Source organism: Mobula hypostoma, chromosome 25 (assembly GCF_963921235.1).
Source record: "Mobula hypostoma chromosome 25, sMobHyp1.1, whole genome shotgun sequence".
Classification (NCBI taxonomy): Eukaryota; Metazoa; Chordata; class Chondrichthyes; order Myliobatiformes; family Myliobatidae; genus Mobula; species Mobula hypostoma.
In genome coordinates, this window is record NC_086121.1 from 44,222,579 (window position 1) to 44,237,810 (window position 15,232).

The 15,232-nt window shown below is 45.5% G+C and overlaps 1 protein-coding gene across 1 annotated transcript in view; it reads left to right on the forward strand.

Annotated features, from left to right (window-relative positions):
- Positions 1-15,232, forward strand: part of LOC134337693 (uncharacterized) — a 48,231-nt gene that overhangs the window by 14,461 nt on the left and 18,538 nt on the right. The window contains exons 8-10 of the mRNA XM_063032885.1: positions 304-327; positions 5,566-5,589; positions 6,222-6,245. Of these exons, the coding sequence (XP_062888955.1) occupies positions 304-327; positions 5,566-5,589; positions 6,222-6,245 (72 nt within the window). The remainder of the gene's footprint in view (positions 1-303; positions 328-5,565; positions 5,590-6,221; positions 6,246-15,232) is intronic.

Here is a 15,232-nt window from a genome sequence, read left to right on the forward strand (position 1 = left end):
GCAGACCTATTTACACAATTCCCCATGGGTGGAATGGGATAGAATGAGGTTGCAAATTCATTTAACTCCAAAGTGGTCATGTAGTCCAGGAATCTATTCACCCCAACCTTCAACAAGCCTTATTTGACCGTGCTTTTGCAGCAAGAATGTTTGACCTCCTCTCCGGATCAGTGGCCCGAAGTAAATGCTGAACCTGCCGTGTGATGTGAGGTCTCCACAATTTAGCTGTGTAAAAGCTGACCTTTAATAACTGTCATTGGTTTTCGAATTATAATTAAGTAGATTGTTTTTTTCTGCTTTCAGCTGCTAGTTCTACCGCAAATCCCAGTGAGTATATCATTCAAATCCTAAATATTGCAAATTTTCACTGAAGTTCAAAAGCTCCATCGAATGACATTGTGTTTAGCTTGATGAGTTTTTTGACTTTAATAATCTTGAAACACAGAGTTGGTCTTCTTAGAAAACAATAATTGTTTATAGCCAAAGATTGACTTGTAATTTTCAGTCATTCATAACTCCCAGGTTTCATTCAGAAGTAATATACTCAGGTTATTGCTCTGCTAAGGTAAGTTAGGGAACTGTGTCTTGCTTGGTGATTGGAGTTTTCAGTGAACAAGTTTTTTGTGGACAGTGATCGTAAATAGATCAGATTTAGCATTATTTTGGTAATGATCAATTTCAGGTGAAGTCTGAAATTATGAGAAAGTGACACACAGGGGATAAGCTAGCCACAGTAGCACGAGGAAACAGCCAAGGAGGGAAGATATGGAGAATCTGTTACTGGGTTCATCCACATCTCACATGTACGAGTCATTTGAGGGCAAGCTGGTCAGAACTCAGAAACAAAATTTTCCTGTGAGGAACAATGACAACTATGTGAAATTTTCATATCATTATCATGTGTAAAGACAGCAGATATGTTCCATCAGAAAATCCATTTGTTGTAATTAGCTCTTGTAGCCCTATTGGCCAACCTCAGTGTCGCTCGGCTCGCTGTCATCTAGGGAAACAGCCCTTGGCCCCGCCAAACTGGGTAATTAGTTTGTGTGGATGCTTTGTGATGTACCCCACCCCGCCCAAATAACAGACAATACACCAGATACGATTAAATGATTTACAGTTTATTTATAGATATTACTGGAACTATATAATTAATAGAGAATAAAATATAAAAGGAAAATAAAAGGAGCCACACTTATCAAAGTTCAATCTTTTTGTGCACAGACAGTTGGAGCTCAGGACCCTTCTTCTTCACCCCACGACCCCTCAGACCACCTCGACCGGCCGCCTGGGACCAATAACAGTGGTCGACCAGACGCTCCACACAAGTCCGTCTCTGTCTCCTCTCCTCGCCCTCCTCCTCGGGGTCCGACCCCGTTAGCGGACATCCCAGCACCTGGTCCATCCTCTGTCTCTCTCTCTCCTGCCTTCTGCCCCAAAACCCTGCGCATACAGTATCTTCAAATACACCAAAAACATAACAACTATCCCAATTGGATCGTAACATATTCTTATCACAGCCTAACCCAAAACAAGCTGCTAGCGCAAGAACTTTCTCAGCGTTTAATAACAAAGAAGCATTCCCAACTATAACATAACAAAGAAGCCATTTTAATTAGCCTTCGCAGTAACATAAAAGACGAAACCCCCTTACACTCTCCCCCCACCAAATAAAGTCATGTCCTCATGACTTCTAAATAACTCACCAACCAGTACTGCAGACACACAACACACACATACACAGATACACACAGTGACAGTGCTCCCCAAACAGTGGACCTTACGTCCATCCCACGGGCACTACATAGGCCAACCTTCGGGAGCTTCCTAATCCTTAGTGACCTCCGTACCCCCTCACCTAAACCCTAAAGGCTCAGACACTACTAGGGATACCTCTGGCCTGCCTGCTAACTCCTCTCTCACCCAGGCTACCATTACAACTCAGAGCCCCCTGTCCTGTGTCCGGAGCCCCGCTCCTTTTCCTTCCTGGGCCTGCCATAACTCAGACTACCCACAGCTAGCCCTCCCCACTACACCTGACTCAGTGGGAGAAGGGCCAAAGGTTTCTTCCTCAATCACGGGGAAGTTAGCGAAAGGCAGCATGTACCACATGTACAGCACATCATCCTTCGAATCCGTATTCTTCCTCATTCCCTCGATCGGTAGCTGCTGTTTGGGTTTCTCCAAACTGAAGCATTTAGCCGGGGCTACCCCTTCAGCCTCCTGCAGTCGAGACGGCAGCTTCTTCGGGGACTCCTTCAACTCTCACCACAGCCTCAGCAGTTCTGACTCAGGGTTCTTGGCCATCTCAATCTGGGACGCAGTTACCCCACCAGCTTCTTCCACCCTGACCTGAAAAGCAGCAGTTAAAGGATGTTCAGCCTCCAGTATTTTCTTCCTGATGACGTCTTCCAGGTCAACTTTCAGTTTTTCCACTTCATTTAAACCGTCGATGGTCATCTTCAGGTTCCTTTCAAGCGTCTGCCTCCCTTTTCTGAGATTTGTCCTCCATTTCTTCATTGCCTCGGGAGTGTAGTCAAACTCCCCTCTCTGGGCTCTCGGTTTTCTGTTGGTCTGAGTCAGAACACTTCCTTGATCTTCCTCAACTTGTAAGTCTTCCAATCTTTTCTGGATCGATGTCTTGAGTTTCTGCTGATCCCTTCGAAGGTGGGTCATTGTTTTGTCTCGCTGGTTTAATTCATCAGTACATGACCGCCGTGTCAGCTCGGTATTCCGTTGCTCCTTCTCGACGTTGACGAGCGTGAATTCCAAGTCTGCAATGGTCGTCCCACAAGTGCGGTAGTCTCTGGCCTGCATTTCTGAGCTCTCAGTTCAGCGGTGCAAATCCCCTCTCTCCCCTGTGTCTCATTCCAATTGACGGCCTGGGTTTCCATCCCCAGGTCCACCACCGTCTGTTCCAACAGCAGGAGGTTCAACTGGTATGTCAGGTCATTTTTCTCACATTGCACCGATCTCCTCCACATGTGACACTTCGCTTCTGTCGCCCGGGCTCAGCCACTCGCCTCGCCTCATAATCCCCCCAGGCGAATCCAAGCTCTAGGCGGTCATCCACATACGCCAAAACTCCACACACCTTCACTTCCCCTATGGTCTTCCTCATGCCCCGCAGGAAGGATGCAGGGGCTCTGGATGTGCCCTTGGGTATCTTTTTGGATCGGAAGAATCCTAGGGAACTAATAATGGCTGTCGTCGGCTCAACAGCCACACTCCTCGGGATCTAGCAACATCCACTCCTCAGATCCAGCACATTAAACCATGTCGCATAATCCACACACACGCTGCCTTCATCTTCCATGCCGCCAGGGTCTAGTTGCTGCGACCTCTCTCTCACTGAGGTGTCTTCAGCGGTCAACTCCCCTCCCTCGTGGTAGTTCGGAGCGTCTACTAAGAGGGTCTCACCCTTAGTTACTTTCCCCAGGCCGTACCACCGCTGGGTCTCGCTTAAATTCAGTACCGGCTCAAGGCTGCTACACACGTCCTCAGAAGCAACTCGACACACTGGGTGCCCAGACAATGCCCTCATGAACTCCAGGGTCATTAACCAATCATCATCATCTGGATAACTACTGGCACTGGTACCCAAAATCTCCGGTGCTCTTGCGATTGTCAAGGGTAAATGCTTTAGACACCGGTTTAAAACGAACTGTACAACAACTTGACCTGCGCCCCGGGGTTGAGGATGGCTTTAGCATCGCTTCCCTCTATCCATAACGACACCCTGGAGTGTGGTCCCTCTAAGCCTTCAGGAATAGGGTCTTTTCCTTTCGGAAGTTCATTGGTACATTGCTGGGAACGTGCTTCCCCAGAGACCCCAAGCCGTTCCCCCACTGGGCCTCCACTAAGTTTCCCGACACCTCTCTGATCAGCTGAACAACTGAAGGAGGGGCTGATCCCCTGAAATGATCCCCCTGGCACTGCAAGTAATTTAGCCGCCCTCTTAGCCAGAGAAGGCACACTGAAAACTTTCCCCGCTCTTTCAAATAACTGACAGCTGTCACTACGGTGTAAGTGAACCTGACAGCTCTAACAGGGTCACCAGCCCACCAACTTAAACTTTCAACCAATCCCTTCGCTCTCCATCAACCGAGCACTGCCACTCATCTAACAACTGAGAGATCCGCTCCACCCACGTCTCGCACACCTCTGCCCCTCTTGGGGTGGACACTATCCTAAACACCAGGCGGAGCTTGCCATAGCTAGAACATTTATTCGCAGACTCTACCTCCAAATTGGACCACTCTTTCCTCTCTCTCCCAACAGCATGGACAGCCCCGAGTGCCACCTCCAACTCATCAATGCTAGCCTGAACTCGAACAAAGACCGCACCCACCACACATACAGCAATAACCAGCAAATAAACCACAGAGACACACATTACAGATTTAAACAGGGCACCCACACAGCATACCAGTAGACCTAATCCCAGACAAAAGCCGACACAATGTAGCCCCCCTGGCCAACCTCAGGGTCGCTTGGCTCACTGTCATCTAGGGAAACAGCCCTTGGCCCCGCCAAACTGGGTAATTAGTTTGTGTGGATGCTTTGTGATGTACCCCACCCCGCCCAAATAACAGACAATACACCAGATACGATTAAATGATTTACAGTTTATTTATAGATATTACTGGAACTATATAATTAATAGAGAATAAAATATAAAAGGAAAATAAAAGGCGCCACACTTATCAAAGTTCAATCTCTTCGTGCACAGACAGTTAGAGCTCAGGACCCTTCTTCTTCACCCCGCGACCCCTCAGACCACCTCGACCAGCCACCTGGGGCCAACAACGGTGGTCGACCAGATGCTCCACACAAGTCGGTCTCCGTCTCCTCTCCTCACCCTCCTCCTCAGCAGTCTGACCCCATTAGCGGACATCACAGCACCTGATCCATCCTCTGTCTCTCTCTCCCACCTTCTGCCCCAAAACCCCGCGCATACAGTATCTTCAAATACACCAAAAACATAACAACTATCCCAATTGGACCGTGACATATTCTTATCACAGCCTAACCCAAAACAAGCTGCTAGTGCAAGAACTTTCTCAGCGTTTAACATAACAAAGAAGCATTCCCAAATATGACATAATAAAGAAGCCATTTTAAGTAGCCTACTCAGTAAAATAAAAGACGAAACCCCCTTACACTCTTATTATCCATCTTCAGTCAGTAGCTGCATTACTGTAAGGGGCAATGGTGATTATTGATTTCAGAATCAGTCTGAAAAGAAAACATTGACTTTCAGCTGATTCAATGTTATCAGAGGTGATCATTCACTCTGCCATCTTCTTCCTTTTGGTATCAATTCTCACTTCTGAATTGACCAAAATTTTAGTAACCGCTGTCTTGAACACTCTTTATCGTACAATTCTTTGGGACTGAGAATGCCTTACACCCACTCCTGTTTTGTGGTGCTGCGGGTGACAATTGAAGCCCTTGTGGAGAGAAAAGACTCTCCCACATTATGGCCGGGTGATGATTGACGTATATAAACAGATAATAATTTTCAAATTATAATTAACTGAACTTTTTTCTTTTTGCTTTAAGGTACTGCGTCTACTACAACTCCAGGTGAGTATATCCTTCCTATTCTAAAAGCATAACTGTGACTGCAGTAAAAAGGCTCTGTGAAGCCTCATCGTTTGTATTTCAAGAGCTCCTTGATTATAATTAATGTGAAACACAGTTACAACTTTTCCTTCTGCAATGATTGGATGCATTTAGATCATCAACCAGTCTGTTATTTTCTGGGTCGGTACAGAACAGGAATTTCACCAGTCAAGTGGGCTCCGATGCCATTTCATTCCCCTTTCGCCAGTTCCAAGTGGTTAACGTTAACTGACTGCTGTTTGAGAGCAACGTCTAGTGAACTATATGCATCATTGTAGAACATGCTTTATGCAGACATATTTACAAAATTCCCTGTAGGTGGGACGGGATAGAATGAGGTTGCAAATTGATTGAACTCCAAAGTGGTCGTGTTGTCCAGGAATCTAGTCACTCCAACCTTAAGCAAACCTTATTTGACCGTACTTTTGCAGCAAGAATGTTTAAACTCCTCTCCGGATCAGTGGCCCGAGGTAAATGCTGAACCTGCCGTGTGATGTGAGGACTCCACAGTTTAGCAGTATAATAGCTGACCTCTAATAAATGTCAATGGTTTTCAAATTATAATCAAATAATTTGGTTTTTTCTGCTTTCAGGTGCTACTTCTACTGCAACTCCCAGTGAGTATCTCTTTCAAATCCTAAATATTGCAAGTTTTAACTGCAGTTCAAAAGCTCCATCAAATGACATTGTGTCTCACTTGAAGAGATTTTTGACTTTGATCATCTTGAAACAGGGAGTGGGTCTTCTTTGCAAACAATAATTGCTGCTTGTAGTTGCCAGCTTTCAGAACTTCCAGGTTTCATTCAGAAATAATATATTCAGGTCATTGCAATGCTAAGTGAAGATAAGGAACTGTGTCTTGCTTGGTGATTGGAGTTTTCAGTTAACAAATTTTTTTGTGGACACTGTTCATAAATCGATCAGATTTAGCATTGCTTTAGTAATGATCAGTTTCAGGCGAAGACTGAAAACATGAGAAAGTGACACACAGGGGAAAGGCTAGCCACAGTAGCACAAGGAAACAGCTGAGGAGGGAAGATATGGAGAATTTGTTATTGGGTTCATCCACATCTGACATGTACTAGTCATTTCAAAGTTGCTGGTGAATGCAGCAGGCCAAGCAGCATCTCTAGGAAGAGGTACAGTCGACGTTTCAGGCCGAGACCTTTCGTCAGGACTAACTGAAGGAAGAGTTAGTAAGAGATTTGAAAGTGGGAGGGGGAGGGGAGATCCAAAATGATAGGAGAAGACAGGAGGGGGAGGGATAGAGCCAAGACTTATTAGAGAGAGTCAACATGGCTTTCTGCATGGTAGGTCATGTTTGACCAATCTATTGGAGTTTTTCGAGGAGGTTACTAGGAAAGTGGATGAAGAGAAGGCAGTGGATATTGTCTACATGGACTTTAGTAAGGCCTTTGACCAGGTCCCTCATGGGAGGTTAGTTAGGAAAATTCAGTCGCTAGGTATACATGGAGAGGTGGTAAATTGGATTAGATATTGGCTCAATGGAAGAAGCCAAAGAGTGGTAGTACAGAATTGCTTCTCCGAGTGGAGGTCTGTGACTAGTGGTGTGCCACAGGGATCAGTGCTGGGTCCATTGTTACTTGTCATCTATATCAATGATCTGGATGATAATGTGGTAAATTGGATCAGCAAATTTGCTGATGATAGAAAGATTGGAGGTGTAGTAGACAGTGAGGAAGGTTTTCAGAGCCTGCAGAGGGACTTGGACCAGCTGGAAAAATGGGGCTGAAAAATGGTAGATGGAGTTTAATACTGACAAGTGTGAGGTATTGCATGTTGGAAGGACAAACCAAGGTAGAACATACAGGGTTAATGGTATAGGCACTGAGGAGTGCAGTGGAACAGAGGGATCTGGTAATACAGATACAAAATTCCCTAGAAGTGGCATCACAGGTAGATAGGGTCGTAAAGAGAGCTTTTGGTACATTAGCCTTTATTAATCAATGTATTGAGTATAAGAGCTGGAAAGTTATGATGAGGTTGTATAAGGCATTGGTGAGTCCGAACCTGGAGTATTGTGTCAACACACATAAAAGTTGCTGATGAACGCAGCAGGCCAGGCAGCATCTCTAGGAAGAGGTGCAGTCGATGTTTCAGGCCGAGACCCTTCATCAGGACTAACTGAAGGAAGAGTGAGTAAGGGATTTGAAAGTTGGAGGGGGAGGGGGAGTTCCAAAATAATAGGAGAAGACAGGAGGGGGAGGGATGGAGCCAAGAGCTGGACAGGTGATAGGCAAAAGGGATACGAGAGGATCATGGGACAGGAGGTCCTCGAAGAAAGACGGGGGGGGAACCCAGAGGATGGGCAAGGGGTATATTAAGAGGGACAGAGGGAGAAAAAGGAGAGTGAGAGAAAGAATGTGTGTATAAAAATAAGTAACAGATGGGGTAAGAGGGGGAGGTGGGGCATTAGCGGAAGTTAGAGAAGTCGATGTTCATGCAATCAGGTTGGAGGCTACCCAGATGGAATATAAGGTGTTGTTCCTCCAACCTGAGTGTGGCTTCATCTTTGCAGTAGAGGAGACCATGGATAGACATGTCAGAATGGGAATAGGATGTGGAATTAAAATGTGTGGCCACTGGGAGATCCTGCTTTCTCCGGCGGACAGAGCGTAGGTGTTCAGCAAAGCGGTCTCCCAGTCTGCGTCGGGTCTCGCCAATATATTAAAGGCCACATCGGGAGCACCGGACGTAGTATATCACCCCAGCCGACTCACAGGTGAAGTGTTGCCTCATTTGGAAGGACTGTTTGGGGCCCTGAATGGTGGTAAGGGAGGAAGTGTAAGGGCATGTGTAGCACTTGTTCCGCTTACACGGATAAGTGCCAGGACGGAGATCAGTGGGGAGGGATTGGGGGGGACGAATGGACAAGGGAGTTGCGTAGGGAGTGATCCCTGCGGAATGCAGAGAGATTGGGGGAGGGAAAGATGTGCTTAGTAGTGAGATCCCGTTGGAGGTGGCGGAAGTTACGGAGAATAATATATTGGACCCGGATGCTGGTGGGGTGGTAGGTGAGGACCAGGGGAACCCTATTCCTAGTGGGGTGGCGGGAGGATGGAGTGAGAGCAGATGTACGTGAAATGGGGGAGATGCGTTTAAGAGCAGAGTTGATAGTGGAGGAAGGGAAGCCCCTTTCTTTAAAAAAGGAAGACATCTCCCTCGTCCTAGAATGAAAAGCCTCATCCTGAGAGCAGATGCGGCGGAGACGGAGGAATTGCCCCACCTCCCCCTCATACCCCATCTGTTACTTATTTTTATATGCCCCACCTCCCCCTCGTACCCCATCTGTTCCTTATTTTAATATGCCCCACCTCCCCCTCGTACCCCATCTTTATTTATTTTTATGCCCCACCTCCCCCTCGTAACGCATCTGTTACTTATTTTTATATGCCCCACCTCCCCCTCGTACCCCATCTGTTACTTATTTTTATACACACATTCTTTCTCTCACACTCTTTTTTCTCCCACTGTCCCTCTGAATATACCCCTTGCCCATCCTCTGGGTCCCCCCCACCGTCTTTCTTCCCGGACCTCCTGTCCCAGGATCCTCTCGTATCCCTTTTGCCTATCACCTGTCCAGCTCTTGGCTCCATCCCTCCCCCTCCTGTCTTCTCCTATCATTTTGGATCTCCCCCTCCCCCTCCAACTTTCAAATCCCTTACTCACTCTTCCTTCAGTTAGTCCTGACGAAGGGTCTCGGCCTGAAACGTCGACTGCACCTCTTCCTAGAGATGCTGCCTGGCCTCCTGCGTTCACCAGCCACTTTTATGTGTGTTGCTTGAATTTCAAGCATCTGCAGAATTCCTGTTGTTTTTCTGGAGTATTGTGTTCAGTTTTGGTCACCAAATTACAGGAAGGATATAAATAAGGTTGAAAGAGTGCAGAGAAGGTTTACAAGGATGTTGTCGGGACTTGAGAAACTCAGTTACAGAGAAAGGTTGAATAGGTTAGGACTTTGTTCCCTGGAGCGTAGAGAAACGAAGGGAGATTTGATAGAGGTATATAAAATTATGATGGGTATTGATAAGAGTGAATGCAAGCAGGCTTTTTCCACTGAGGCAAGGGGAGAAAAAAACCAGAGGACATGGGTTAAGGGTGAGGGGGGAAAAGTTTAAAGGGAACATTAGGGAGGGCTTCACACAGAGAGTGGTGGGAGTATGGAATGAGCTGCCAGACGAGGTGGTAAATGCGGGTTCTTTTTTAACATTTAAGAATAAATTGGACAGATACATGGATGGGCGGTGTATGGAGGCATATGGTCCGTGTGCAGGTCAGTGGGACTGGGCAGAAAATGGTTCGGCACAGCCAAGAAGGGCCAAAAGGCCTGTTTCTGTGCTGTAGTTTCTATGGTTCTATAGTAAGAGCTGGACAGGTGATTGGCAAAAGGGATATGAGAGGATCATGGGACAGGAGGCCCAGGGAGAAAGACAAGGGGGTGGAAACTCAGAGGATGGGCAAGGGGTATAGTCAGAGGGACAGAGGGAGAAAAAGGAGAGTGAGAGAAAGAATGTGTGTATAAAAATAAATAACGGATGGGGTATGAGGGAGAGGTGGGGCATTAGCGGAAGTTTGAGGAGTCAATGTTCATGCCATCAGGTTGGAGGCTACCCAGACGGAATATAAGGTGTTGTACCTCCAACCTGAGTGTGGCTTCATCTTTACAGTAGAGGAGGCCGTGGACAGACATGTCAGAATGGGAATGGGATGTGGAATTAAAATGTGTGGCCACTGGGAGATCCTACTTTCTCTGGCGGACAGAGCGTAGGGCTTCAGCAAAGCGGTCTCCCAGTCTGCGTTGGGTCTCGCCAATATATCGAAGGCCACATCGGGAGCACCAGACGCAGTATATCACCTAGCCGACTCACAGGTGAAATGTCGCCTCACCTGGAAGGACTGTCTGGCGCCCTGAATGGTGGTAAGGGAGGAAGTGTAAGGGCATGTGTAGCACTTGTTCTGCTTACAAGGATAAGTGCCAGGAGGGAGATTAGTGGGGAGGGATGGTGGGGACGAATGGACAAGGGAGTCGCGTAGGGAGTGATCCCTGCGGAAAGGAGAGAGAGGAGGGGAGGGAAAGATGTGCTTAGTGGTGGGATCCCGTTGGAGGTGGGGGACGTTACGGAGAATAATATGTTGGACCCAGAGGCTGGTGGGGTGGTAGGTGAGGACCAGGGGAACCCTTTTCCTAGTGGGGTGGCGGGAGGATGGAGTGAGAGCAGATGTGCGTGAAATGGGGGAGATGCGTTTGAGAGCGAAGTTGATGGTGGAGGAAGGGAAGCCCCTTTCTTTAAAAAAGGAGGACATCTCCCTCGTCCTGGAATGAAAAGCCTCATCCTGACAGCTGATGCAGCAGAGACGGAGGAATTGCGAGAAGGGGATGGCATATTTGCAAGAGACAGGGTGAGGAGAGGAATAGTCCAGATAGCTGTGAGAGTCAGTAGGCTTATAGTAGACATCAGTGGATAAGCTGTCTCCAGAGATAGAGACAGAAAGATCCATAAAGGGGAGGGAGGTGTCGGAAATGGACCAGGTAAACCTGAGGGCAGGGTGAAAGTTGGAGGCAAAATTAATAAAGTCAACAAGCTCAGCATGCATGCAGGAAGCAGCGCCAATGCAGTCGTCGATATAGCAAAGGAAAAGTGGGGGGCAGGTACCAGAATCGGTATGGAACATAGATTGTTCCACAAAGCCAACAAAGCCTTGAACATCTACGCTCTATCCGCCAGAGAAAGCAGGATCTCCCAGTGGCCACACATTTTAATTCCACATCCCATTCCCATTCTGACATGTCTATCCACGGCCTCCTCTACTGTAAAGATGAAACCACACTCAGGTTGGAAGAACAACACCTTATATTCCGTCTGGGTAGCCTCCAGCCTGATGGCATGAACATTGACTTTTCTAACTTCCGCTAATGCCCCACCTCCCCCTCGTACCCCATCCGTTATTTATTTTTAAACACACATTCTTTCTCTCACTCTCCTTTTTCTCCCTCTGTCCCTCTGACTATACCCCTTGCCCATCCTCTGGGTTCCCCTCCCCATTGTCTTTCTCCCTGGGCCTCCCATCCCATAATCCTCTCATATTCCCTTTGCCAATCACCTGTCCAGCTCTTGGCTCCATCCCTCCCCCTCCCATTTTCTCCTATCATTTTGGATCTCCCCCTCCCCCTCCCACTTTCAAATCTCTTACTAACTCTTCCTTCAGTTAGTCCCGACGAAGGGTCTCGGCCTGAAACGTCGACTGTACCTCTTCCTAGAGATGCTGCCTTTCCTGCTGCGTTCACCAGCAACTTTGATGTGTGTTGCTTGAATTTCCAGCATCTGCAGAATTCCTGTTGTGTACGAGTCATTTGAAGGCGAGCTGGTCAGAACTCAGGAACAAAATTTTTCTGTGAGGAACAAAGACAAGTCTGTGAAATTTTCATATCGTTAGAACATAAGAGGTCTAAATTGAGCAGGAATCAAAAAAAAAGTATACGTTCTTTTATGGGACAATTGTGATAGAGATGAATAGCTGAAAATAATGAAAGCTGGAGGTTTATTGAGGAGAGGGTGTACGAAGCACGTGTGAAGGGGTCAGGATCAGTTCTGGAGTTGAGGAGATATTGTTCTTGTCAGTAGCCACCATTGGACAAGATGGGTTCGGGAAACTGAACAGCACATCAGAGATTGCGTCACACATTGCGCTCCCATATGCAGGTTGGTGTAATGCATTCTGATACCAAATATATTTCTACACTTATAAAGACAGCAGATGAGTTCTATCAGGAAATGCATTTACTATTAATGTAATTCTTATTATCCATCTTCAGTCAGTAGCTGCAATACTGAACAGGGCAATGGTGATTATTGGTTTCAGAACATGTCTGAAGAGAAAAGCTGGACAGTCAGCTGATTTAATGTCTTCAGAGGTGATCATTCACTCTGCAAACTTCTTCCTTTAGGTATCAATGCTCACTTCTGAATTTTCCAAAATTCTTGTAACCGCTGTCTTGAATACTCCTTTCCGTACAATTCTTTGGGATTGAGAATGCCTTACATACACTCCTGTTTTGTGGTGCCGTGGGTGACAATTGAAGCCCTTGTGGAGAGAGAAGACTCTCCCACATTTTGGCCGGGTGATGATTGACATATATAAACAGATAATAATTTTCTTTTTTTTTAAATACTTTACTTTCAAATTTTTCAAGAACAATAAAATCAACAAGAACATATAAGCTCGGACATGTGTAAAAAGAAAATAATAAAAAAAGGGAATAAAAAGGGCATGACATTAGAGGGATGTCTGTTGTACCAAGTGCTCAAAAGTGCTAAAGATTAAGTCTCGAATGAGGCCCGTGAGAGATTAGCTGGTGGGAAATTGTTTATCTGCCCTGGCCTCGTATAGGTAGGCAAGAAATGGATCCCAGATAGCCGAAAAATTTGTAATTGAATTGGTTCTCAAGAACCTGAGTCTCTCCATCCGTATGACTGAGGTCATGTCTGCCATCCATCTCCGAAAGGAAGGGGGAAAGGGTGATTTCCATTCCCTCAAGCTAAGTCTTTTAGCGACTGTTGTTCCCGGCATCAGAGACTGTTGTATGGCTGTAGGGAAGCATAGAGTGGATTGCGAACAGCCAAAGTTGACAAGACCAGCTTCCAAGGAGAAGGATCTTTTATAGGCCTCTTAGTACCAGTCAAATATTTTGGACCAGAATCCAGTCAGTGAAGGGCAAAACCAAAAGGTGTGTGACATATATCACACATTGGCGAGACAAAAACTAAATCCTGTGCAACCTGAGATTAGAATAGTGAAGACAGTTGACAACTTTGAACTGGATCAGTTGGTGTCTGCTATTAACAGAGCAAGCCTGTATCATAGACAAACTCTTGTACTAGGCAGCTTCAGATAGTTCAATGCCCAATTCCTCTCTCCAGGCCTCCCTGATCTTCACAGTAGAGGCTATAGTACAACCATCAAACAAAGGTACAAACTTAGAAACGAGATGCCTGGAGTCAGGAGAGTTCTTTAAGATATCAAAAATTATATGCTTCCCTGGAAGGATTTCAAAATTACAAATCTTGGATTGGTCTAATTGTAAGTCACGAGAAAAGTGCGAATGAGGCAGCTCAAATTTCTCTTCCAGCAGACTAAATGTTGCAAACCGTCCCTCTATGTACAGGTCTTCGATAGAAACTGGACCCTTCTCCCTCCAAGCATGGTAGGTTTTGTCTGATCATGAGGGTAGAAAGGTGTGATTGAAACAGATAGGTCTTTGTACAGAGGTCGCTGGTAGATTCAGAACACTCCTAATCTGATTTAGAATTCTGATGGAGTTTTTCAAAGCAAAACTTAGACTTTTTGAAGTCCCAGGCTTTTCTAACTTAGAGAACAGCATGGCTGGCAAGGAGGAGTTGACAACAGAGTTAGACTCCATACATAGCCACAAGGGGGCCCCAGGGGCTAAGTTATCCAGAGCCCCTGTTGCCACAACATTAGAGCCTTAACATTGACAGCCCAGTGCTAGTGTCTGAGTACAGGTAATCCCAGCCCTCCTTCAGACTTGAGCTTTTGCAAATGAATTTCCAAAATCCTGTGATTCTTATAATTCCAGATATAAGACAAAATTATGGAGTCCAACTCTTTAAAGAAGGCTGATTTAAGAAAAATGGGGAGATTTTGACAAAGATGAAGGGAAACCATTTTAATTGAATTTATACCACCAATCCCAGACAGAGGTAGGGTTTTCCAACTTCCTATGATCTGTTAAGTTTTGAGATAAACTCCGCGAAGTTTAATTTAAATATTACTTTAGGATCTTTAGGTATTGCCAAGCCAAGATAAGTAAAGTGATCTTTAACTATTTTAAACAGGACACTTTCCAAAAAACCTGGCGTGTAGACGTCGGAAAGGGGCACAAAGTCACTTTTTGTCCAATTGATTGAGTATCCCGATAGTCTGCCAAAAGAAGTGATTAAATCTAGAAGGGGGACTGACTTTTCTGAGTTTTGTAAGTAGAGTATCACATTGTCGGCATACAAACTAGTAAGTATTTCAATACCTCCCACTTTCAAACCCACAATATTTCGGTGACTTCTTATTTTTTGGGTGAGGGGCTCTACCGTGACGGCAAAAAGGGCCGGCGAGAGAAGGTAACCCTGCTGAACTGACGGTGTAGGGGAAACGTAGTTGAAATTGTCGCCATTGGCTATGATAGAACACATTGGGCTGTTTTACCCAGGATATAAATGACTCGCCAAATCTAAATCTTTCTTTCTTTTTCAAAATTTTTATTAATTTTCAAATTCATAAACATAGCAACAATACTAATACAAAGAGATTGGGGTTATATTATTTGTAATTGACATATGCAAGTAAAAACTACAGATAATACAGGTATATTAGGCCTCCCAAACTCTTAATATAATTAAACGTGATAAAAAGAAAAATAAAAAAAGTCAAGAAAAAAAAACATCAAAATAAATAAAACTAAACTGAACTAAACCAACACCTGAACTAAACAAAACTAAACAAAGCTGGGCTATTATATTACATCGAATACAATCATTAATGTCGTTAACTCCACTCCCCTGTCCATATA